The 27,150-nt window shown below is 43.1% G+C and overlaps 1 protein-coding gene across 3 annotated transcripts in view; it reads right to left on the bottom strand.

Annotated features, from left to right (window-relative positions):
• Window positions 1–27,150, bottom strand: part of LOC135407276 (neuronal acetylcholine receptor subunit alpha-7-like) — a 61,849-nt gene that overhangs the window by 21,503 nt on the left and 13,196 nt on the right. For all 3 annotated transcript variants that reach the window (XM_064642177.1, XM_064642176.1, XM_064642175.1), the window contains exons 2-5: window positions 17,672–17,811; window positions 4,694–4,738; window positions 2,962–3,071; window positions 519–598 (exon numbers count right to left, since the gene is read on the bottom strand). In XM_064642177.1, coding sequence (XP_064498247.1) covers window positions 519–598; window positions 2,962–3,071; window positions 4,694–4,738; window positions 17,672–17,811 — 375 coding nt within the window. The remainder of the gene's footprint in view (window positions 1–518; window positions 599–2,961; window positions 3,072–4,693; window positions 4,739–17,671; window positions 17,812–27,150) is intronic.

The following is a 27,150-nucleotide window of genomic DNA, read 5'->3' as shown; positions in this document are numbered from 1 at the left end:
TTGTCCACCACAGTGAGCAACTGTGAAACAGCCTGTGTGTTTGCTGGTGGGTCCTGGCTGCTGGACCCTGCAGGCATGGAATCAGCAGTACAGATGGAAAAGAGGCTGAGACCAATCCCAGTTTGTCTTTTCACTTGGACTTGTAGCCTCAGCCTGGCAGGAGGACTTCAATGCAGAGTGAGTGCTGCTCTCAGGGCCTCCTCTGGTCACACACCTCCCCACTCAACAAAGACCTAACTGGACTGCGTATGTGATGGTGCACACCACCTTGCTTTGGATCACATCTTAGGTGGGACTCTGGAAGTTCTAAGCAAACTGCTCAGAAGAATGTTTTATTGATTTGTGAAGTGGAAATACACTACTGATAATGGATGTAAATTATCTCAGTGGGTCTGTCCCATAACTACCCAGCTTGCAAAAGTTCCACAGACTGCTTTAAAACATCTTGGTTTTATTCATGAAGGAAAACTGCTTGTATTAATTTGATTAAAAGCAAACAAATGTTCTCTGTGTCCTACCTGGAGGAATATATTGGCAGGATCCAGAGTAATTCACCAGCACATTCGTGTGAAATGTCGCATCAAACCTTTCATCTGCACTGTAACACAATATAAACAAAACATAACAAAACAGAAAAAGAGCAAGCTGATGTTTGAGAACGGTGTAGGAACTGTCAACGTGGAAATAATATTTTGTCTGAATTGAACCCACAGAAAGTCTAATATTAGTTCCTACACCTGGGCGAAGAGTCTACCCTTGACCTGCATCTCAGTTTCTCATAGTCACTGTTGGCCTGCACCTGGGCAGGTTGGTGGTATGCTGTTATGTCATCAAAGAAGTGAAAGGCAGAGCATTGGATGTCTCAGAGCAGAGGCAGAAGGGAAAGGATCAAAAGTGTCATATTAGCTGTATCCAAAAACCGGGCAGTTGGTACAGTGAGGCTTTTCTAGGGCAGCTGTCAGAATGAGGCAGCTCGCCGTATAAATCAAGTTATCTGCTACCCAGATATCTGTTGTAACAGCAATGGTGGCCTGACTTAACAATTCTGCAGTCTCTTGGGATGCAGAGGGCTGAGGGTTTGCTTCTAATATTGGAGGAAGGCACTGGGGAGAAGCTGTTTTAGGGGCCTTGTACGAGGAGATTCATTGAGACTCCAAGAGCAAAAACCAGGTGAAAGGGACCAAGAAAACAGAATTTCCTTACTGTTCCAAGCAATTCTGTGAAAATTAAGGGAGTAATGAGCCAGACCATGACAAGAATTGTCCAAAGGAGCAAGGTCTGGGGGCTTCTTCCGGAAGGTCTCTTGGGAACAGATTAACCACAGACGATTCCCTGGGCTTGTGGAGCCTTGCCTCTGGTGGCTGTGTGCAGGTCTATATTACATCACTACACCACCTTACACACCCTATCTCTCAACCAGGTGTAGAAAATTCAGACCCTCCATTCCTCTTCTGATCTGCTCTATATCCATGTCTTGAGTCCTCAGTCCTCATTATTGCCCCCAGAACCAAACAAGGCAGATAAAACTGAAAAGGTTAGCTGCGGAATGAGTGGTAATTATTAAAGACATAAAAGGTGACAAGAAAGGGCTTTATGAATACAAGCAAACAAGGAGAAGACAAAGATAGATTCATCACTTGCTGTGAAAGGAAAGAAAATCACAGGATGCAGAGAGTTCCAGTATCCTGCACCCTCTGAGCTTCACTCTTTACAATTAATTCTCGCACAGTGGCAGGAGTTCATGGCAGAATACGGAAGGAACAGGTTAAGGAAGTGTAGATAAGACAGATTCTACTCAGCAGAGCTGATGAAATTTACTCTTGAGAACTGAAAGGACTGGCCGAAATACCCTCTGAAGCATTAACAATTATCTGTGAGGACTCGTGGAGAACAGGGAATGGCACAGTGAATTAGGAAGATCAAAGAAAATTCTGACTTTTTTTAAAGGTGAAATTATAGACACATCATTCTAACTTCAAAGAAAATGAGGTGAAAACAGCTGACACAGATTTGTGAAGAGCCAACTGCATCAAATCAATCTAATTTTCTTACTGACCAAAAGGAGGTAGGTGATATATCTGAACTTCAGCATGTTCTTATAAAGTACAATAATATGGACCAGGCTGTATGCTTCCTTTTTTAGAGACTGACAAGGAATAAAGAGACAATAAGGACCAAAGCTGAAGTAAAGAAGAACACTGAAACAATCCAGGTGTCTCCAAGCATCCTTTGAATATTTTGCTGTGAGTGCTTGGAATGGAAGATGAGTCTTGGTGAACCAGGGAAACTAGCAGAATTAATTTAATCTGGATAATTAGAAAGTATTACCCTGAAAACTCTCAGAGAGAGACATATCAGTGAAACTCTATTGAGACAGCAGGGCTGAGATACAACATCTGTGGTTTGCAGTACATCGAAAAATAAGTCCAAAACTAAGATGCAAACTCAAAGCCCTCTCCTCCTGGAAAGCATTAAGGAAACAGGTGTCTAGAGAGCTTCCATTCCATTCAGCACTGCAGAGGTACTGGCTAGAGAGCTAGATTCAGCTCTGGAGGAGGAAAAACAGACTAGAGAGTGTTCAGAGTGGAAGAGGAATGATGGAGAGATTTATGAAATATATGATGAGTAAAGTGAGAATCTATTTGTTTACTTCAATCAGGAATACTATGATAGATACATGATAGTAATTTTCCAGGGGAGATGTGGTAATTATGAAGAGAGTATGGGTAGTTTTCACTCTGCATTCACTGAGAAGAAGTTAAAGAAGACATCTGCAGAACTACAGCAAGGAAGACTTAAATATTAGAAAAATCTCTTAGCTGGTGCTTGTTTGGTTTTGTGACCCTTTCTAGCATAAGAACCAAACCCACATATGGCAAAAGGCCCAGAATATCAGTGAAGCACAGCTGATTTTCAGCACACAGTTCTGGTCTCCCACCAGCCATTGCACATCTTGCTTACCTGTTATACAGCAGAATGTCTGGTACCCAAATCTGGTCAGCGGGAAATCGCAAGTTCTGCACCCCTGGGTATTCATATTGATCCCAAGACAGGTAAACATCAACCCAAGACTGTTGGCAAACACATACATCAGGTTATATGAGCTTGTAAAACTCTTCTAAGTTGTCTGGAGTATTATGGGAACAGAATGGATTTTGCCAGCAGCAATAGCAGGAGTATGATAACAGTTTAATGCTAGGCTTTAATTATTAAGAAAGGTTGGCATAAATACATAGGAAATAACAGTCTGACTAATGAAGCTGTGAGCCATACATTAGTGTCTAGCTCTGCACTCTGTGGCCTGAAGCCAGGCATCCCAAACCTTTCCTGGTGGGCTGGCAGGCACACTGGTTCTGAGGTGAGGTGGTTTAAATGATTTGGGTACTGTCACTGGTAGGTGGACCATGGTTGGGTGACTCTTTCAATAACAAATTGCTATGAGAGGTAGGCAAGTGAACTTTGTATGCCAAGGGTTGTTTCTGATTTCCACCTCAACACAAACAGTTAATTCAAGAAAGGAACAACTTTTGGGCTGAACCTTGTGACTTAAAGCAAACCTCAGTGGTGGGGCTGCAAGGGAAAGGGAAACCCTTATCAGTGCTGATATCTTTATAACTATATATCCATATATCTAAATAGATATAGACATACTGTTGCAAGGGACAGGACACCCAGGGGTCTGTCCTAACAATCCTGTACTCGGATAGGTTTGTCTGGGTTCGTTTTTGAGATGGAAAACCACTCATTCCTGCTGCAAATCCCAGCAGGTAACTGAGGAAGAAACAGCCTGTTCTGTTGAACACATTAATATGAGATAGCGTTTGGCTGCGGAAATCAAAAACGAATTAGTTCAATCATTCATGTCTCCCACTGGTTTTTTCCTCAAGAACTGCAACTTTATTGAGCACAAGCTGTTAAGGAGACCTGTTTATGCACCATAAAAACACTGTATCCCTCACCATAGGCAGCCGGCAGCAGACCAGATGGGAAACTCCCTTCCCCAAAACCCTGAGTGAAGATCCATTTTGCTTATCCTGCATGACCTGTGGAGGTCAATCCTCAGCTGGAGCAGGTTGCAGAATGTGGAGAAGGAATGTTTATGGATGAGGTTTGTAAAGCATCAGGGAAGGCAATGTTCCCAGTGATGTGCCAGGGCACTGCCAGCAGTGCAGCAGGGAGCTGTCTGTGGTCCCCGGCCACCCCACCACCCGGTCGGAGCACTCTGCATGTAGTCCAGTGTGGCTGGGTCACTTCTGTGATCAGAGGAAAGTGATGGGAATTTTGTGACTTGGCTCTCTCTTTCAGATAGGGGTGGGGATTTTCCCAGAAGTAGCAAGTACAGGGAGCCTGCATCATACAGGTGTCTGGCTGCTTCCCGAGTCCCCATCACTGGTTATGAAGAGGGCCTTCAGACCCTTGAAGAAACTCTTCTTAGTCATACTGGGACCCTAACACTGGGCTCTTTGTCACTAGATCCCTACATCCACTGGCCTAACAATGCAGTTGGTTTCATTCTCCAAGGGTCAACGGGTGTCCCCAAAGGGTTATGTTGACTCCTGAATTTAATTTTCAAAGCTGAAAGGAGCACTAGGGAAATTTTAAAGGACTTAAAATGCCTACTTTTATCACATTATAGACAAGTTAAAAGATAGCAATCTTGCTTTTCAACTAAGAAATCACACAGGTTACTCACCATCTGCAGCCAAGCATTTGTGATCAACACCTGATTCTTCTCATCCTTTGAACAAAAGCGGGAAGGAAAGAGAAAAGAAGAGAAAAAAGGATGATACTCAAAGTACAGTTTGATTACAGGTGGAAGAGTTTCTAACTCTTTTAGAAAACCCAGACTCTTGGGGTACATAAACCAAACTTTATGGAGTAGATTGTGAGCTCAGTTGAAAACCACTGAAATGCATTATTTGGTCCAGACAATAGTGATTCTTTCCTATCCTTTAAACCTACAGACCTCCTGTGTTTATCAGAACTAATCACCAACAGAAGAGAAAATAATAGATTATTTTTCTTATTTTGCTGGGGACAAGCAAACTCCTCACCAAAAGCATCACTTTTGCCTTTTAGCTACTTTAACAAAACAAGATGATTTCCAGTACCACACAGCACGAAAGTAAGTAGTCGGAGAGATTTTATATTGTATTTGCTGTCACTGCAAAACGACGGTGAAATGGTGCTGGAAGTGCTGTTCTTTTGGAGTGTCAGCACTGCGTAGCTTAGCTCAGGCTGAAAGGAAAGGAAGGGCTGGCCTTGGGAAGAAGCTAGCACATGGCAAAAAGGACACAAGTGCTGCCTGAGAGGGAGCTTTCACGGGATCTGCACAGAGCAGCAGTCTGTAAATGCAGAGGCCGTGGGGAAGCAGCTGTGACTCACAACAGAAGCAAAGATGCCCTCACCACTGAGTTGGAGCCCAAATGCTTTGAGACACACAAGGTGCCCAGCTTGCTGCAGCTAGCCTTCAGGTGCAGGACCCTGCAGTGCTGCTGCCACAGTGTCCCATGCAGGAATTGCAGACTCCCAAACTAATGCATGGAGGAAACTGCTCAGAGAAGCCTCCTTATTATTGATTCCCCAGCACATAGGACACTGGGCCAGTGGTACTGCTGAATTCCTTAGCATGAACCCTGCCTGTGTCATGATCTACTCTCTTCACTCGTTTGGGTTGTTGAAGCTGCAGAAACACCACAACCTAGAAAGGGAGACATCACTGATCTGGACGATTCCTGTTGTTTTGGCACTGTGGCCCCAGTTAGGTGCTGCACTCAGGCTCCTGTCCCCACGAAAAGTACATTTCAAGCATGAAACAGGTCTTTGCCATAGTGATCCATGCAAAACTGTCTATCACACTACCTCCTCTTGAGTCCCCTTGCAACCTGCCCAAACTGCTTCTGCTGCTGTGATATGGCACTCAAAATTCAGATGCGATTTTACATCATTATACTGTTCATGTATTTCCCTTTCTCCTCTCTGCTGCTCCCGAAATTGTGACAGAAAATGTGTGCCTCTCTGTGCAAACCACAACCTGCCTCCAGAGGCCCTGTCCATCTGCTGCTCCTTTTGTTCCCTGGGTTGCTATGGCTGAAGCAATTGTAAGTCAGTCCACAGAAAAATAAGAAAAGAAAAATCACACACAGGACTAAACTTGCTAAGACACATTTTTTAGATCCTGAAGCATTCAAAGGAATAAACACTAACTTTGAAAAATATAAAATCCTAAAGTGAAAAAAAAAAAAAACAGACCTGGTAATTGACAGGGTCATCAGAGCTAACTGTCTCCGCTGGTGTGGGAAATGAAAGTAACACAGGTTGTGTGTCCCAAGGATCCTCAGAGGCCAGCCATCAGCCCAGCTGACTGATGCATTCCTAGCCACCAGTGACTCCTAATGTCTCTTTTAAGGATGGCAAGCATGATGCTTGTCTGAATTGCACGTCAAATCCTAGCAATATTTTGTGTTGCTATCCAATTCATAAATTCTTTATGCTTATAAGCTGCACATGTTCTTCTTACAAAGACTTTCTGTGTACTGCTACAGAAGCCTGAACACCATGACTAAATTGAGGGTCAGCAACAGTCAGCCCATGCTTTTCCTGTGCAAAATTAAGTGTTGTCCCCATCTACATTGAACCCTATAGGGAAGGGGAGGAGGGGAATCTTCCTCATTTTGCTGGCTACCTGAGTAAGCCACAGGGAGATGCACTGAAGTCCAGTGTAGATCTGGGAGGTTATGGGTTTCCAGCATGTGGAGCTGCCTTCCCCCAGGAGCCTTTCATATTTGGCTCTGGATTTACAAGGAAATCCTTTTTGCCTAGCATAGTAAGTTTATGCTCAGGAGCTTGCAAAGGATGACATCTCAGGCTGACTTCGGTATTTCACAAAATGGTCTGTTGCCCTTACCTGTTTCTCTGTTGCACCATTGTGTGTCAGATATTAATGATGTGGCTAATCAGATTTGACTACAAACAATTCATCAGCCATGTATTTTATTTAGCATTACATTTACTGTCTTGGGCATGATTTGCCTCCTTTTCACAGGGCTAGTCCGCTCACCATGTTTGTCCTCCTTCTTAGATTTGCTTTTTAGTCAAAGGAAAACTTGTCTTTTAGAGTTCTCACAACTTTATCTACAGATTAAGCATGGTCTTCCTTGTCTTGTGTTTTTGGTAGCACCAGTCTGCAAAAGCACAAAGTCTAACCAGAGCTTTGGACTGCTTATGTCTCAGCTTGAGTGAAAAAAGAAGTAATTTCAGGATGTTTTCATGGCCATTCAGAGTCTGTTCTTGTCCTTGCCTTCAGGCTGCTGAGCTTTCAAATGGTGTTTGGCTTTCTGAACAGCAAAAGACAGAAAATGTTGTTTCAACATTCAGCACTGATCAACAGACGCAGTCCGATGGGTCCTTCTTGTTGCAGGACAGAACAGAATATTTTCCAAACAAGGATGGGAGTTTGCCAGAAGTGCTTCATTTGCAGAAGCAGCAAAGCTTGTTTTACACTGGGCAGGCATTCATCCATGTGTAGCTCTCTTGCTAAGCCCCTTCTAGAGAAGGACCCTGAGGCACCTGGCCAAGGAAAAAGTGCCTGCTGGGGCTGCCCAGGAAATGAGGACTGTGGGAATCTTGAGTCTGAATCCATTCCCTGTTAGAGCAAGAGGCATTTAAGAGCTATTTACGGAACTTTCCATCTGTGCAGATGTGGTGGTTTACTGAGCCACGTATCTTTGCATCCTCTAAAGAAATCATTTGGCCTTTGGAGTGGGCTGGTTGCCTTGCCTTTCTAGAGCTGCAGAAGAATTACAGCTCCTGCCGTCTTTATCATGACCTCTGTATACATTGACACAGGAGGGACCTATTTTTCTGTTACAAAGATACTTACAACCAACCATGAGAGTGTGTGTACTTTACTCTGTCTCAAGAGATCACTGGTCACCTAGATTTGCCTAAGTAAAAGCTAATTATGGAGCTTAGGGAGTGCTGGAGACGGTTCCTTCGTTATGTGTCATTAGTTTGTGCAGAGCGGTTGAAGATTAGTTGAGAGGATGCCTTCCCTCCCAGGAGAAAACTTGCATAATCCATCATACTGCTTTTCCTGTGCAAGATTTCTGTCTCACTTGGCACTGGCAGCCTCGGCAATGACTTTCCCTCTGCATTGGGCAGGCTCTCAGCTCCCATCTCTCCCTGCAGCAAGGCACCCAAAGCAGCCCTTCAAAGATCCCGGATGAGGCTGGAGATGACTAGACCCCAGAGGTGCTTCTCCATCATTCCCCTGGCAGTTCTTCTGGTTTGAAAATATTCAGCTCAGAAAAATCACTTTGCTTCTGGTATTCAAAAATGCTGGAAAAGCTGTGGTCACTAGCTAGTGCAACAGTTGTTCTCTAAATCCTTCCTGTCGTTATCTGGGTCACTTTCTCCCCTTTATATCTCCAGCCTGACTCCAGTTAATCCTCTGCCCTCGATATCTGCTTATTCCTACAGCCACCTTTGACCCATGGAGAGTGACAGAATTAGTTTGGTTTGTTCTAGTGCACATGCTGCAGCATGTGAATATTTTAGTTTGGTTTTCTTTTCCCTGCTCTCAATCCAAACATTGTATGTACATCTGCCTGTGTTGTGCACCACTGCCTGTCAGCAGATCCCCCCTTGTCAAGTCAACGTCTAAATGAAATGTAGCTGCCCTCAGCAACATAATTACCTGAATCATATCACATGGACAGAAAAAGGCAAAGCCTTTCCTGGTTCAGTAGCCACATCATATGGCAACGTGTTATCTCTGTAGCAAGGCACTTGTTACCAGGTGGCTGGTAGGAGTCATTAATCTCCTTGCCCTCTCACAGAGCCACAACGCTGAGAGTCAAATCAGTCATCGATTTACTGCAAGACAGTGATCAGAAAAATCCCAGACTGAACAGGTGACTCTCAGAGGTCATGTGTGACTACTTTGGTACTATGGTTAATTTTTAAAGTTCTTTTTTCCCCACTGTTTTTGTGCCTGGAGACCTGAAGACAAAGAGGGAAATGGTCAAGTGACTTGGAGACATTGACAGTGAGACCTGGAAAATTTAGTTAGCAGAGGCATTGGTCTTTGTGTGGGATTTTATTAAAAACATCCAAAGGAATTGGTGAGGCTTTCAAGGGCTTGTATGCTCACTCTGTGATTGCAGAAGGCACTCCTTTCCATTGATAAACCACCTACCTGCCCCCAATCTTTAGCTGATTAACCAAAACTCATCTTAGATGCATTGAATGGTTGAAGGCTCATAAATCCAGTCATTCTGAGAAACGTAGACGTTGCCTTGGCAACATTCCAGTAAATATCACTAGACAGCCTTTATATTTCAGCGGTCTCATTAAAAAGCTGGAATAAATGTTGCCATGGTAACATCAACTTTGTAGAGATACCTGAAGTTTGAGTACTTCATCCCAATCCCTTTAAGAAAACACCCTCAGGAGGAAGATGGGAATCAGACGGGAGGGCCCAGAGTAAAGGTGAAAGACTGAGAGAGAGACAGAAATACAAAGGAAAAACAAAATTTGAACAAACATCCACAAACACATGCTGAGTATTTTGTTGCCCATCAGGAGGAAGATGTGCCTAGGCCAGTGTTGTCAAGCCAAAGAAGATATAGCTAAGAACTCATAGCTGAACACCTTTGTTGCATGAGCTTTTTCTCCTATGAATAGTTTGAGGTGTTTTTCATCTGAGGTTGAACCACATTTTCATCTGATGCCGCTGGCTTCTTCTTGAGGTTATGCCTTTCTTGATCCCCTGCCTGTCTTGGAGAGGTGTGTGCTCTTTCACTGTGGGTAAGAAGTGCAATTTGCTTTTGGTCTTTCCACTGTGTAGCAGCTTCTACAGAGGCAGTGCAGTAGCCTGTGTAGGCTGTGTGGTCACACTGCCTTTAACCACCTGCACTCTTCTGTCCCCAGAAGGGCAGTCTGGGGGGAATATGATTTCATCTGTATCTGCTGCTTACAGCAGTCCTATGCACACTTGCTTTCCAGACAGGAACTTTATAAATTGGAGGTTTTAGCCTCTGTCAGATCACACTCCTCTCCTTGCAAACCACTGAGTCAGGAGCAATCACTTGCCATGAGAGTGGAGAGTTTAAGAGAACCTTGGACTGGGAGGAGCACAGCAGTCAAAGAGGGACTGTGCCACAACAGCCTGCAAGTGCAGGGATGCCAGCTGTATTTCTCAGGCTGCATAATGCATGGCCAACAAAGTCCTCAAAAAGGTATTCCTCGTGAAAAGCTTGTCTCCCCATATGTCAGAGACCAAACAGTTGCTTTAACATGGATGTTAAATGCGAAGGCCTGGATGCAAAAGCCACTGCAGCAAGTACTGAATCTGTGATTTCCTCAAAGGTGAGAGTGGGAGGAAGAAATAAGGGAAAAAAGGCGAGTTTCTGCTGCCAGTCACGGCATCAGAGTAGGCAGCCCTCCCACTCACTCACATAACTGGTGACTGAGAGTCTCCCAAGCCTACATGATTTGTAGGCCTTACTTGCCTTTTCCCCCCACACTTTCCAATTTACACTGCCATTGTGGTGGAAAAGGCAGACTTGTTCTTGCCCTGCACATGTGGCATGACTTCTAACTATTGCCTGGGGCTCTAGGTACTTGCCTTAGGAAACTAATTTTGCTCTCATAAGTTGTAGCTTTTGCAAGTTGTAGCTTTTGCACTAGTGCCTGAAGATGAGGACTCCAGTGAACTGTGACAGAATGTAGACTCCAGCACTTGAGACTGTTTCCACAAACACTTGCAAATTGCAGAGACTCTGTGTCCCCACACTTTTATAGGATCCTAGGGAGAGCCGTTTTGTCCCACTGTTTCAAAGATGCGTCTCATGGAAACCCCAGAATCTGGGTCAGAAGGCTTTCCAGCCTTCTCACATGGCTTTCCAGCACAGTGCTGCTCTCTGACTGCTTGGATAAACTGACATACATGCTTAGTTCCTGGGGGAAAGGATGTTATGTCACCATCCAAAAGCAGTCAGTCCTGCATTAAAATCCCTAATCATCCACACATAACATGTAGGTGGTTTTTATATTCTCCAGGGTAGATACCTTACCCTGAAATAGCCCTCCATGGATTTTGTGCACAGTTGGCAGGTGTTTCAATAAACAGGACTAGACACAAATCATCATTTCAAGCTATTAATTATTCATTGTTTTTTTTCAGCATTTGAGATCATAAGGAAAACAGTGGGAGGATTATCGAGAAAGGTCTCAAACAGGCCAACCCTTAGTGCTTAACAGAGACTCATGCTCAGGCTATTTGCAAGACTGCCTTTGGTTTTTCTTCCTATATTTGCATGCTGCTGTCACAGCAAGAAATAAGGGGATGTAGGAGTGTTCCAAAACTCAAATGAGCTCTTAAAGCTTGTGATCAGGGATAGAAAAGGGGGGAAAGGTTTTTACTGATGAGCTGAAGTCAGTGTCTCTTAGGACTTACTCTCAGACAATACGGAGAAACTGAGAAACACTAGGTTCAAGGCCACCTCAACAGCTTTGGCTTAACTGCTTTATTGCAAGTCCTTGATGCCTCAAATTAGTAACCCAAGATTAAGGATACACATGGGCTCAAGATTCATATTCCTACATCTACAGAGTGCAGACTTTTCACCAGGCAGAGAGAAAATCATTTAATTATTGCTAAATGCCCAAGCAGGATGACCACCACAGAAAATCTCAGAAGGAAATCAGCCATTCTTTTGTTGGTGCCACTGCCACTAAATACGGCTTAGGGAACCACGCTGAAAGAAAACAAACTTTGGAATTGCTGCTCACTAAGTGAGCTGCCACCACTCTTTGTGCCGAGTGGGGTAGGAGCCAAATTAAAAATAGCTGCCAGTAAAATTCAGGTAATTAAGGCTCCATCATAAGGTTTCATGCAAGCATGTGCGAGTAGTACCGGACAGGAAGCCGTAATACCCATGGCGCTTTACTTTATTGTGCTAACAAATTCACATGTTACATGTTTAACTGGTTTGGTGAGACTGATATTTTGATAATGCCTGGCACATAGAAGACAGCCAAAATAATAATACGTGGCTCAATCAGCCCTGAATTTCGCACTTTTCAAGATCCTCCCATTCTAATGAAGAGGGCAACGTATTTACTTTTTCTTCGCAGAGTTGAACATTGGTCACGCTGCTCTGGTCTCATTGAATTGGCCCTTGCAAGATGAGAGAGAAAAGAAACCTCCCAGAAACATACGTCTTTTAAGGAGAAACAGAGTAAACATGGCTCACAAAGGCTGTACAGGAAGCTCCCAAATAAATGCAAAGGCATTATTAAGAGAGAAAAAAAAAGATACTTTAATCTAGAAGGGCTGAAAGAGTCAGTTGAGCGGTCAAGCTCACATTGTTGAAGTTATCTGTCTGTAAAAGATTTGTAGGGGATGTACTATAAGGCTTATGGTTTAATCTACTGAATTCTGATACTATATTGGGAATAACATATGAACAGGTGCTTATGTGCACTGCATGTTTTTATTTGTTTCCTCAAACCACTTGTCTGTTGATCCGGGTTTGCTGCATAACACTCAGCATAGATTTTTGTACATTTTGTGCTGGAATGAAAGGTAGAAGGGATGACCTAGCTGCTCTAAGGTCAGTTTAAGAAGAAAGAGGTGAATTAGAGCTAGAAAATAAACCCTTGAACTTTCTGGCCTTTCAATTCACCTGCAGAATTGCATAGCCTGGGAAGCTTATGAAACAAAATCATTCAAGAGTAAGGAAATCAACTGTTAAAAGTTGATTCAGATCAATGTTAAAAGTCATTCAGATCTGACAGTGATTTTGTGAAAAAGCCAACTGTATCAGGGCTGTGTCAAACAGGAGGTATACAGGGCTAGGCATTGCCTTGCTCCTGCCTTCTCACCTTTACTTTATGGCACAGTATACTGACAGGTAGCCTCCAGCTTTGGCATCTCTCACTCAAATAAAGAATTCTCCAGCAAAGAAGTCATTGCACAACATCTCCTGTGGACTGAATTTGACCATCCTATTATTTGAGGAGCAGATCACTGGGAACTGAGCAGCCTGGTGAGGGCATCTCCAATGTCAAGAGCGGCTTACACTAAATGCTGTTCTCTTACCAAACATATCCTCAAAAAAAAAAAATCAAAAAGCAAACCAACCCAAACCAAAAAACTCCCAGCTCCTTCAGGGCTGCAGTCTCTGATTTAAGTGAAACTAGTGCAAGCTTAAGTTTGAACCCAACATTTTGATAAGTTCCTGGTAGAGAAGACAAAAACAAGTGTGCTGCTAACCTAGATAGAGGATATATGCTGCTTATAGCTGTAGTGAATGCATCCGAGTGCTCAGGGAAAGTATGTGAGGATTTTTTCTCTTGCTTTCCCTGCACAGCAAGGCACAGACACAGTTTTCAGAAACAAAACCCAAATTGAATATTTGTACCTTGTTATCTTACTAAACTCTTCTGTTGACCTATCTTCCTGCTTTGCAAACATGTCAGGAGCTTTGACACACCATAGCAACAATATCTGAAGTTTAAAAGTGAGATTGTTTGCAAGCATGTGATCAGGTTTGAGAGGAACCTGCAGTGCCTAGGATGTACAATCATTTTACACACTATTCAGTTGAATCAGAACAGTCCATAATAAATATTTCCAGATAGAGCATTTGTTTTGGGGTTTCAGCCCAAAATACAGTAAAAGATGTTTTTGTTTTTGTTTTTTTTTCTTCTGAAAGTGCAAAATGACTCATGTATGGCTGGTGATTTTTTTGCATTTTTATGGCTTCCCATTGGTCACTCACAGTCCCTTTTTCTAGTCATTATGGCCTCTGAAACAAGAGGAAATTTCCAGAAAAGCACCTGAACAATCACTTGGCATTATGTACTTGGGCAACCCGTAATCTGCTGAGTTGATTTTCTGGGTCACTGGCAGCTGGAAGGGTGAACATGGAAGAGAAAAGTACTGCAGGACTTCACCATATGTAGGGAGCAGAGCACTAGTTTTTGTTTGTTTGTTTGTTTGTTTTAAGTAACTCAACAGTGCTGCAACATGCATACACCCCTTCAGATAAAGTCTCCTGCAAATGCCAACAGGAGCAATGAAAACCATCATTCATGATGACAAATGGTTTCTACTTAGCAGGTTCCTTTCACATGGGGCCAAAGGAAGATGCTTGCATTTCCTCTGCTGTGGAAAATGTCATGCCTCATTTCTTAATTGCTCTAGCCTGACCAACTGGCTGGGCTCTTAGACAAAATATGAAGAGAATTCTTGTTCCAAGTACTCTTGGGTGTCTACCCATGCTTGGGCTGGCAGGGGTTGGCAGTGCCTGACATTGCTCTGTGGGAGAGATCACCAGCCAAATGCCCTTCTGATGCACAGGGAGTGCCTGGAGGGCAAGCTCCTGGCAAGAGTGACCCTCAGAAACTGCATACAGAGGAGATAGCTCAGCATGAAGTTGTCCTCACACATAGAGGACAAGACAAACTGAACTAACACTGCTGCTAAACAGGGGCTGCAACTGTCCCTCCTTCTGCTCATTTGTTTCCTGGGTGTAAGAGGCCTGTGGTGGCTGTAGCTGTGAATTCATGTAATTTTGGGGAAAATCTGAACCGTACAGTACTTTATTTGCATTTGTCTACCACAGCTATGACAAGCAGAGAACATGTTCTTCACAGCTTTGAGTGTGATGCCTGGCTTTGATTGCTAAAAACCACAGATATCCTGTGTAGGCAAATACACACAGGTAGAAGCAGAAAACCTAATCCAAAGTAGTCATGCTTTGAAATTTTCTTTGAATGGATGTAAGAAGAAGAGGTGAGATTTTAAATAGTCACTTGTCACTACTGTTTGGAAAACCTCAGTGACAAGCAGTCAAAACCTCCAAGCAGTCTTTACTCTCTGTGTAGCAAAGTGAAATTATATTGTCACCAATGCTGTCCTCAGCAGGCTGGCTGCAGAAAATGAATTTAGGATTCATTACATTGTAATACAGTATGTGTAGGAAACAGACTTATAGAGGCATGTCATGGAACCTGTCCTAGATCAAAGTGTATTAGACGTGATGCCAGGTCTTGGCATGTGTAAGGCCTGAGTTTCTCTGAGTATCAGTGGCAGACTCTTTCTTATTTCCATGCAAAAATAAAACAGGAGACTTTTTTTTTGTCTTCTCTATATTGTTTTCTCCTGCAGGGAAACCAGAACAGGGTCCACGGTCTCATGCCCATAGCAGTGACTACTTGCAAAGCATCTCAGTGAGTCTAACAATACTATAGTATTTCTTGGCACACCGCACTCCCCTGACTGTGGAGTGCTTGTTTGCTCCCCAGTGACCACGGTGTATGAAGTGCACTCAGCCTGGGACCTTGCCTAACACCCTACTGTTTTAAGAGACACACAAGTCCTCAGAAAGTGCAGCTTTTCACTTTGTTAATGCATACACCTTTACCAAGGCTGTGATGCTGTTTATCCCATTCCTATGTCCTATTCCTGTTCCCCCGAGTGAAGAACTGTGCACCAGCTGCTTTGTCTGGTGCCAGGCAGGGCAGCTGAGGAGACAGAGTTTACTCACCCCCTCCCCACCATCTGAGTGAACAGTGAGTTTTCCACTTGGTTTGCTTTATGGTGTCACAGCTAATAGAGATTACCTCTCCTCTGTAGCTTGCCTGCTGCTCTTTACATCACTGTGGCTATAACGAGTCTCCTTTTGAACATTTACCTTAGCAGCTGGGGCACACACATGCTGCAATCTGTCCAGCCAGCAACGGAGGCTCACAAGTACAATGCTTGTTGCTGGCATATTCCTGCATTGATTCCTGATGTAGGAACCCATGGGAGCAGTATTTTGTGCATTTTCAGGCTGGCTGGTTTAGGCATTTGTTGATGGCACCTTTTTACTACAGGGACTCCACTGCCAAGTGATTTTCTGTGTCTTCACAGAGGAGACAAGAACCTTTTTACATCATCCAAGATTAATACTTCAGGTGACTCTGGATGTTTTTTAAAACACCATGAGTGCAGTTTGCAAGACCATGAGCCTAGGACAGGCCATTAATTCTCTGAACTGATTAACATCTAGCTTCTGTACTGTGTGCAGAGATGTAAGGAAGAAAAGCTTTTTTTCTGATAGAAATGAACATTTAGAATACTACTTTTCTATTGTGGACAAGAAAAAGAGAAGACTGGAACTAAATTTTTTGTAATGGAAATTGATATAATGTAGATAAAGTACTTTAAAAATGCCAATTTCCTGAATTTCACATTCATATGTAAAAATAAAACCCAAATGAAAAATGGTTTTATATAACTCCTCATGACTGACTGACTTTGAATATGTACAGTCACAGCCATAAGGCTAGAGAGTTCCCTTTATCACCCCCAACCTTCAAAATGCTGAAAGAAAATACCATCAGAAAAAGAAGGGCTGAAGCAAGATCTTTGGAGCTGAGACACCTCAGCTAAACCCAGAATTGCTTCCTGAAATTTATTTGAAATTAGCTGCAGGAAATCTCTGCTCTTTCGTTCATGTAGAGGACTTTGAGAATATTGATCTCCTTCCAGTTCAATGAGGTTGGTAACATTTCAAAACAGAAAGCTGCTTAGCCTGTCTGAGTGGCTGCTGCCTGCTTGCAGGAACATCACAACTGACTGGACATGCCACTTGTATGGCATGAGCTGAGGGATCACACTTTCAGGATCCTGCTTACCTCTACAGGGAAAACACCTGGTGTACTACACATTTTCAGAAAGATTGTGAGAGATTTAAAAGCTTTGAGCATTTGGGGTCTCTGTCAAATTACTTTGCAACCGCACAAATGTTTCCGCCTCTCTCTCTCTCTCTCTCTCTATTTGTCATTCCCTGCATGACAGTGACAGTGTATCAGAAGCCAGCCCATAATATGGTTTATGGAAAAGGTAGGATGAAGAAAGGTGCACATGTGTGTTTACCTGTTTGCTGTGTTGACGGGGGGGAAGGTGGTCAAATTTTTCTCCTGGCTTGTTTTTACCATGTAGATGAAAGAAATCCTGTCTATATATATCATGGTTTATCATAGAGAATCCTCCTCATGATGAAAAAAAGGATTTGGATTATTGTGTTAAAATTTTCCATGGGTCAAATCTCCAATTCTATAAAAGCATGTTGCAGTCAAGACAATTAGAGGTCTGTGCCTCCAGGTTTTGCTTTTATGTATTTCTAAGCTCATCTCAGGCAGACTCTTTCAGCTGCAGTGCATGGTAAAAATATGATGGGAGAAAAGGCCAATGCCATTATAATTTCTAATGAAAAATTGTAAGTGCAGTGATGGTAGCTTTGAATGCTGCACGTGGTCTTGAGTTATCACAAACCACATAGCTCTGAGAAGAATGTATCATTAATAATTTGTAGTAACACATGGCTTCTAATTGATTGAATTCTTTTTTCTGTTTAAAACAAATGGGAAAAAAATACATAATTAATCTCCTTGCAGCTCATGTTGTGTCAGAGATGGCTGTGCTTTTAGGAGGATATTCACTCCTCCAAAGTGTCAAAGCATGTTCTCCTGTAAGGAGGATGCTTAGCCCTAGACAGACTGCTTTCATCTCTGATAGCCTGATTAAGAGGAAAAGCATGTCTACTAGATGAGAGATCAGATTTGTTATGCTGAATGGGTGCCAGAGAGAAGAGGACAGCAGGTAACTTACCACGTCAATTATCTGCAGCAAAGAAAGCTGGAGCTCCACTACCAGGGGCTGGGAGTCGTTCACCACCGGTCGTTCCAGGCGGTTGTAGTTCCTCAGCAGTTCTCTGTACAAGCGTCTCTGGCCTTCACCCTGCTGAGAGACTAGAGGAAAGCAAAGAAGGTTTCTGTCATTCAGGCTGGTCGCACTGTCACAATGGTTTGTCTGTTTTGTTGAAAAACCTCTCTTAATAGCCTTGTAATTTGAAAGCCGTTCCTAAAAATATGCCCTGAATTCTGCACATGGATGTGATATATGCTTTGCTGCATATGTGAATGATGAACTCTTAAAAAAATTAACTACTAACACTCTAACTTGTCACTAACATTCAGAAACTACTGAAAAAAATTTGGGGCAGTGAGTGAATGTCTCCTTTCCTTGGAATCCCTCCTACTGATGGTCAGTAAAATTGTGGCTCCAAAACCACTAGATAATGTTTTGCTTTTATTTGTTTGTTCTTATTTCCTAGAGAAATAAGAAGCCAGTGTAAGCCAGCACTGATATTACTTAGACATACTGTGCATTTACCCAGCAGGTGTAACAAGTATTCTTATTTCTTGGAGCTGATGTATCAGGCCTTTTTTGATGCTCAAGAAACAGTAACAACCCTCCTTCAAACACCTTTCAGTTCTGTGTAGCAGTCTTTCCAGGCTTTGGAAATCAGTCTTTCCCTTGGCTATTTTCCTTCTGATGGCAGCACACTTTGTTAACACCTAAGGGGGTGGGGGTATGAAGGCTAGAGTATTTGATGGCTGTGTACAGTGACACTGAATTTCTGGTACTACACGCTCAACTCAGTTTCCACTGGGAACAGACTCAACACAGAAGCTGTCATACAAACACCTGAGCGTGTTAAAGACTAGCAGAATTGCAGTCTATGCTCAAATTCCAAGATGGTCTTGTTCCCCAACTGGAACTCTTGTTCCAGAGTGGATGTGGAGAGCACCCATCTAGCCTGCATGACCAGGTTTCCTTCCACAACGGCCGTAGATGGTGAAGGTTTGGGTGTCTTCCCTTAGGAAGGCAAGCAGTTTGCTGCAACACGTTGCTCAGGACCCTGGTTCCCCCAGAACTGTGTAGGTGTTGGTGCTATGGCTAGTAGCAGCCTGAGCTCTACCTAAAAGCTGCACATAGCAGAATGAGGGTCATGGACTGCAGGTTCCCTGCAGTCAAACCAGTCCTGTCAGCGTGAATGCTTCTTCCCTGAACTATACAGATTCAATCTCTGGCAGAGAATCTGCATTCTAAATCATTATTACTTTGGACTGAAGCATTTTTTTATCCACTGCAGCTCCCGGTCTCTGTGTGTGACTTTTTTTAACTCTCGAGCAAAGCTCTGCACATTGAGAACATAACTTCTCTGACAGAGGTTATGATGATTATCTTCTTGATGACGCAAAAACCCCATAACGACCAGTTCTGCCTTTCCCTGACTCTTACTGTGCTCACCAAACCTTGCAAGACTGAAACAAGCTGCCCTCCAACACAGCAGCCATGTCTTTTAAAGCTAGTAATAAATTCGATTTAAAAACACTTCATAAGTCTGTTTAACTTGTGTTCTCTTCAGTTTTCCTGATACTCAAGGAAGCCTTGTGGCAATGCTCAGTAAACAAGGAAGAAGAGGATTTTTGTTTACTTTGGTAAGATACACCAACACATCAACTTCCTGAGCCCTCTCTCCTCTTTTGTAATTCACTACATGATCGTGGGCATTCAGAGGAGCAGATGCTGTAAGCACTGTCTCAAGAGCCCTTGCTGGCACATCAGTATTGTATGCTATGTTTTCACCAATGGCAAAGACAAGCTCTGGGCACAGTATCTCTCCTTCAGCACCTTAAGTAAGCTTCCCTCCTTACTTAGTGACTTAATTACTCTGTTATTGCCTTAATACTTTCCTCAGCAGGCCTGGACTCCACTATAAGAGCTGTCTGTGGAAAGGAAACCCATGAAAATCTCTGCACATGGTTCTTGGAAAAGAGGCTCTGTGTTTGGAGCAAATCTGATGTCCTTTCACTCACATACCCACCCATGTTCCTGTGCTTTAGGGAAGAAATGTCTTCCTGAACTATTGCTCTCATCTTCAGTACTTACATAATATGTGCCTTTAATCTTCCTTTTAAACTGGCTGTCTCAGCTTTTACAAGGGAAAAGTGCCCTTCACCAGTCTCTGGACTCAACTGGGCTGCTAGAGTGCCCTGATACTGTTGCTGTCATGGTGCATTGAAGCAGCCTCCCAAGGGAGAGAAATCTGTGCTTAACCCTTTGCTGTATGCTTTGGAAAGCTGTCTTTGCACTGTGTGCTTCAGTCACCCCTTTTCCTGTTATACTTGGTGAGGCAAAGTAGCCCAGAACTGAATCTGGTTTTCCATCCTTTCTTCAACTCTCCCCTCTGTAATGTGATCCTAATACTTCTAAATCTCTTGTATGCAGAATTGTTAACATTGTCTTAGCTGATCTATCCTAAGCCTGCTGAATTGGCATTGGTGACCACATATTAGTGTGCTGTATGGTTTTGCTTACAAAATGACATAGATTCAGAAGCAATGGAGCCTTGGGGTGTCCTGGCAAATAGCCACAGCAGCTGTTGGTACCACAAAGACCTGGCTTGTGTAATAGCTGCCATCTCTGTGCTACAGCTGCTCTGGAGAAGGAACCGAGGTGGATGTCTATTCTGACTTGTATGTTCATAGACTTTTTCTTTAAATTGCAATCTTCAAATACTTAGTGTTTCATACTCCAGAGAGATTTCTGCTTTTTTTCCCCTATAATGCTTGTGCTAATGCATTGTGACACAACATCTCTGTGTGCTAAATGGAGTGTTTGCTGGTGATGGGGAAGTCTGAATCTCTCAGGAATAGTGGTAGAATAAGCTTTACCACTGACTACCCCTTAGTCACAGAAATTTAACCATAAGCAGTGGCACTGTTTTAAGGCTAGCAGATGGATGCCAACGTTCAAGGTTGCCAAGTTAGTCTCCCAAAACCAATGCCAGACTTACTTGCCTATGTGTGTTACTGGGAAGCAAAAGTAACTGGCAAAGGGCATGATGCTTTCTAGATAAGGGATCTTTGAGCAACAGAGAGCCTTTATGTCCCACTGCCTCCGACAGTGTGCCCCTGTTTCTGAAATACCTTTGGAGCAGTAGGAAAACATAGAATCTCATTAAAACATGAGGCAAAAGCAGTGTATGAGGTTTACCTCAAGTTTAGCAAGACTTTTGACACCATCTCTGAAAAATCCTCATAGATGTTTGTCTGTGCCTTACAGGCTCAATGAGTGAGCTGTGAGGAGGACAGAAAAGTGGCTGAACTGTCAGGGTTAAAGGGCTGTAGGCAGCAGCACAAAGTTCAGCTGAAGGCCAGCCAGTGGTAGAGTACTCCAGGGGTGGATATTGGGGCCTATGCTATTTAACATCGTTATGAATAAAGGGACAGAGTGCACCCTCAGCTAGTTTTCAGATAGCACAAAACTGGAAGGAGTGGCTGATGCAGCACACTGTTTTGATGCCACTCAGATGCAGCGCATTGTTTTGATGCCACTGGAGAAATGGCTGACAGGAATCTCACAAATATCAATGAAATAAAGTGTAAACTCCTACACCTGAGGAGGAGTAACCCCAGGTACCAGAATAGGCTGGGGGCTCAGTGGCTACCGAGCAGGTTAGCAGAAAAGCCCTGAGGAACCTTATAGACACCAAGTTGACCATAAGCCAGCAATGCTCCCTTGTAGCAAAGGTCATCAGCATCCTGAATTGCAACAGGAAGATCCACACAAGCAAGTAAAGAGAGGTGATCCTTTCTCTCTACTCAGCACCAGGGAGAAACACCTGGAGTCCTGGGCCCAGTGCTGGGCTCATCAGTACAAACAAGACATGGAATTACTAGACAAAGGACTGGATTGTGTCTCAAGATTTGTTCTCTAAATAACCTGAAATGGCTCCCTAAACTGCTCCTGGAGTTTGCAGACAACTGGGAGGCACAAGGCAACCAAGTCCCCGATGGTTTTGTGAAGAGCTCTGTGGAAAACAGTTATTCATGGAGCACATTAAACTTTTAAACACCTTTCTGAATTCCCTCCTGTGCTTCTGCATGTGCAAAGAAGTATGTAAGAAGCCCACTGTTTGAATGACATGATCTATAAACTGTTACCAGTCTTTTGGGAATACATGCTATAGTTACATTTCATCCTTCTTTCCAGGACACAATTGCTTAGAATTGTACAGTAAGGGAACCTGCAGCTAGGCTCTGGCCAGATTACCCATATGGCATCCCCAGGAAGCACAGATGCTCTCTCCTTTCTTAGGAGCTCTGCTGTCATGCCTGGTCTTAGCTGTTTGATGCTCCTGCTTTCCTTTGCATGCCAAGGTCCCTGAGCTATGAGGCAAGAGTCCAGCCCTTCCAGTTCCCCAGGCCAGATCAAAAAGTGGTCAGCTCCCCGACTGAGAATCCCTGGTGCTGGACACATTCTGGCTCGCTGTGCACAGTTAAGAATAAATAATGAAATATTAACAAGAGGACAGGTGGAATAACATGGATTTTCATTAGATTTTGAGCAACGGTACCTCTCTTAATCAACCATTCCACCTGTTTCATACTGTTCCCTGGTACTCTTTTCATAATCTTCCAACTATTTTGTGGGGGACAGCTGCTAGTTGTTTCCTAGATGTTGCTCATCTCTTTTGGCAGAGACCTGAGCCTTACACATAAGTTGTTATTTTATTCATATAAGACTATTGTCACGTAAAGGACCTGTGGTTTTCAAGTGAAATATCATATTCTTCCTGCATCAGTTTATATTTATATATATGCATGCCAACATGTCTCTGAATTAGAAATTGTCTCTGTTTTTTTCTTCCCTTCTCAAAAACAGTTCTAGAATAATTTTCATATACAATCCTTTTGCAGAACATAGTAAGTTACAATCACAGCATATTCCTTGTCCATCTGTGGTGGGGGAAAAAATGTTTTCCCCCTGAAGTTATAAAATGGTAACCCCCCAGGGGGTGGTTACCCTTGAGGTTGAGCCAATGAGCACTTCTGCAAAATATAAACATGTCACCCAGACCGGAAAAGAAGAGTTGTTGTTGTAGTTGTTGTGGGACAGGTGGCCATGTTCTAAGCCACAAGGAAGGGGCCCGGAGCCCCAGTGGGGGCTCTGCCCGCCCCCAGTCCTGTCTGGGGGGCTACAGGGACTTGGAACAGTGCTAGTCTGGGCTAAGTATCTGTAGCTGAGAAGCTGGGAGTTTTTCTCCACCGTGAGCAGCAGCAGGAGCAGCGTACGGAGAACAGTGGTAGAGAGCCAAGAGATAAGAACTGAAGAAGCAGCAAACCAAGCACACAGCTAATCAGAGAGACACAGAGTTGTCTGAAGAGAGAGAGAGTTTGGGTAAGAACTGAAACAAACTCCCCAAACTCCTCTGAGACCTCCTAGAGAGGAGGAGGATGATGGACTCTTACTTGAGAAGAGTCTTGGAGTGCTACAGCACTGCAGAGAGGAGCTGAGAAGCTCAAGGCATCCCAGAGCTGGACCAGGATGGCCAAAGGAATGCAGAGGAGGGCTTCGCTCCCCGCTGCTGCCAGGCTAAGCTAGCAGTCTGAGATCAGAGCACAGAAGCTCTGTAAGGGAATTTGAATCCCATGAAGATAGGGACCATCACGAGGCCCCCTGCACTTCGTGATATGACGTGGTGAAGTGACCTCTGTCCCGGTGAACACAGCCCACGGAAGATAAAGACCCTCAGTTGGAGTCAAAGGGCCGAGAGGGGCTTGGAAATCCCCCTCGTGTGTAATGAAAAGTGATCCAGCTACAGCTGGAGATAGAGAGATAGACTGCTGCCCTGGAGAGACTGCTGCTCTGAGAGTGGAAAGGATCTCTTCCTTCTTCCCTCCTAGACTTTTATTTGGAGGAAGAAGATATTTGATCCATCGTAAATACTGCTTTATCATGGTAGAAATAGTAGAGATTGATGTGTATTTATTTGTACAGTCATTGTAATATAATCCTTTCCCCCCATTTTGAGTCTTGTGTGGTGTCTGCAAAGCCCATCTCACACTGAGTTGAGATGTGGGAGGGGGGCTTGGACTCGAGAATTGGATTTTGAGGCTCTCAAACCATGACACCATCACATTGTTACTTTTAAATATTTTGTCCCCCAATACTTCATAAAAGGTCTAAACTGCAGTAATACTGTGGTTGTGGCATTTATTCACTCCCCTTGTACCTTCTGGTGGTATTTCACTGCATCTATGTAACTTTTTTCTCTCTGCACTGTTACTTTGAAACTTTCCCTTTGTTTTGGTTTATTTGTTTGTTTTACGGTTTCCTAAAAGAAATTGAGTTAAGTTCTGGCCTTTTTTTTAAAAATAACAGTCTCATTATACTGTGAGGTACTGTTATATTTTGTTAGGTAATGATTGTATATAATTCTGTTATAATTGGAATACTTACAGAGAAAAAATCCATTAAAACTTATGGATATCAAAGATCTAAATCCTAGAACTTCCGATTATTTTCCTAGCAACCTTCAGACTTCTCTGCCACAGCTCTTCTTCTATTATTTATTTTCTTTTTAGTTTGTCACTGTACTTTTACAGGGATTTTTAGCTATTGCTTTCAGGATCCAAATAGAATGATCATGGGAAGACATATGCACACACACCATATGCACTTATGAATTATGGGGGAAGTAACAGAAGTAGTATCAGAAAAAAAGCAGGTTATTTCATAGACAACTTCCTTGGTATAAAGAATTGCAAAGGCAACAGCACTTACAAAATGTGGCATGTTCTAATGATTTGGTAGCTACAAAAAACACCTTATTTTGAATATTTTGCAGATTTTTGAGAATGTAAAGCATGCCACTGCCACATGTCATTTAATCCCCAGAGATACAGATGAGTCCCATCTGCTTTTGTTCTTATGTGTAGCATTGTTACTTTTATCTGTGGCTGCAAATGCATTATTCCTTTCAATGCCCTTTGATTTAAAATGCATGCCATCACGCCTTTGGGGAAGACTACTCACACAAGAAACAATGGAATCACATCAGCTACCTCCACTCTGTGTGTATGTGTCTGTGTGTGTCTCTGTGTGTTTGTGTGTTGTGTATTTGAATATCTCTTTCATTTAAAACCTCTTTTTAATCTACTTCCCTTCTGGGTAATCTTTGACTCTAATCTTTATTTCTCGCTATGCAGATTGTTTCTGCCTCTTCAACACAAAACTTATTAGATACCCAGAGGAATGTGAGAAATGACATGATTTCCTAGGCAAAAAGGACTAATATTCCTGAAACTGGTCATTTCTGTTCTTTCATAGCAGATAAAGAGCTCCCAGCAGTGATGGGTATTAAAAAGGTGTGCTAGGAAAGGTTTCATCTCAACGACTCCAGCTACATGACAATATATTAAAAAGAGAATATAGGCCACTATATAACGAAAGATGGGATTATATTTTTGGTCCAACTGGCTTGGTGTAGATGTTTTAAAGGCTGAGATATGTGTCTAAGGTGGAAAGACAGACATTAAGGTATTAACAGTGGTATACCTCTCCAATGTATTATAGTTATCTAAACTGCCTCATTACTCAGGTTAGAAACATAACTGGCTACAGCCAGAAAAGTAAAAAAAAGTGGTTTTAGTGTAATGGTAGTTTACATTAACTCTGTGCAATATAAATGTAATTACTACATCACTAGATGAAGAGGGAACAGAGGAGGAAGAAGTTGGAGCAGTGACGAAGAGAGGGACTTGCCTTGCAGAATGCTGTCTGAAGGTGACTCTTGTCAGCTATCCTGGTATTTGTGGAGAGGTGTAGTAGCGGAAGCCAAAGGAATTATGACATATGAAAGAACCATATGACAAAAGTGAGATACCAGTGATATGGTCATCAGTTTACTGGAGTGGGCTTCTGGACTCCCTGCTCCCACTGTCTCATAGAGCATCTTGAGAAAGCACTACAAACTCCATCAACTCATTGCCATCAATGAGGCAGCTATGGCAATACGCAAAGCATTCACAGATGGCTCCGAAAGGGTTAAGTCAATCTGCACCTCCCCATCAAAAACCCACTCCACACACACGCAGAGCTCAGATCTGGAAAAGTCATAAGTGAACTGACAGATGCAATGATGTTTTCAGTGGAAACAGGTAGGCAAGTCTGACTAATGTTGAGAAGACGACAGGTAGGAAGAGTCCTTTTTGTCTAAACGCAGTGCAGACAATAGCAGTGATAGAGCCTGCAATGACATTGTGGTTTAACCTCAGACTGCAACTTAGTACCATGCAGCTGCCTGCTCACAACCTTCCTTTCCCCAGTGGGATGGAGAGGAGAATTAGAAAAAAATTGTAATAATAACAATAATGAAAAATATTAATAATGAAAATGGAGACAACAAAAAGAGAGAGAAATAAAACACAAGAAAGAGAAGTGACGCACAGCAGAATTGCTCACCACCCACTGATCAGTTCCCAGCCCGTCCCCAAGCATTAATCGGCTCCTTCTGGTCAGTTCCCACCAGTTTATATACTCAGATACATTAACTTCGCAGGAAGAGGGAGAGAAGTCATTTTGCCTCAAGACATGAAGTGTGCAAAGATTCCAAGAGCTTTTCCTTAGCCAAAGCCATGCCTTTACCAGGTGAAAAAAGCTTGTTCTTTTTTTATAGTTCGAAGGTGAGGGGGGAATCTTGCCTCTGAACCATTGTCTCACTGTGCTGTAATGTTAATGGTGGTAATACTGTTTAACTTCCCTGGGCAATGCAGAAGACAGGCTGGAGTGGGCATTATGCAGACAGTAATATCGTGAAAATGAACCTCCCGGTGTGCTCAAAAATGTTGCAGCGATTCTTTCCCTTTTTCCCTCTGCAGTGCTCATCAGCTGGTTATGACCCCAGAGATGGCTAGTTTCCCGAAAAATTAACTTTTGCCTTGCCAGTCTGCCACCTGCATTTGCACAGCAAAGCAGCAAAGGCACCGAGAATGCAATATACAAGGCTAGAGAAGTCTCTTCTTGCCTTTTTTCCCCTCATCACTCAAGCCTCAGCTGTTGCCCATGAACAAAGCGTTCACTGGCCGCAAGGCAAAGGCAAAGCACAAATGCCCAAAGTGAACGTGGATCTCAGAATGCAAAGGGAGTTCCAAGTTTGTCCTTACAACAGCAGAAACTCAAAAGCTGGATGACATGAAACATGGTGTTAGAGCCCTGTGAAAGGGGTGAGGGTTAGCCTGATGAAAATTTTGACTGCACCATGAATGGCTGCTAAATTGTTCAGTGCTTAGTACATGAACTGGGAAATAAGGAGACACATTTTCCTAAATCTGAAATATTTTCTCGTTTGGGAAGCAAAACTTAAGTAAGACACAAGACTTAGCCCTGTTTTAAGCAGCATCAATAAGCTTTCACTAGGTCAGACTAAACTTTCTGCTTATGTCAAAGATGTGCTG

The sequence above is a fragment of the Pseudopipra pipra genome, chromosome Z (assembly GCF_036250125.1).
Source record: "Pseudopipra pipra isolate bDixPip1 chromosome Z, bDixPip1.hap1, whole genome shotgun sequence".
Classification (NCBI taxonomy): Eukaryota; Metazoa; Chordata; class Aves; order Passeriformes; family Pipridae; genus Pseudopipra; species Pseudopipra pipra.
This window is presented reverse-complemented; position numbering and strand designations above follow the sequence as displayed.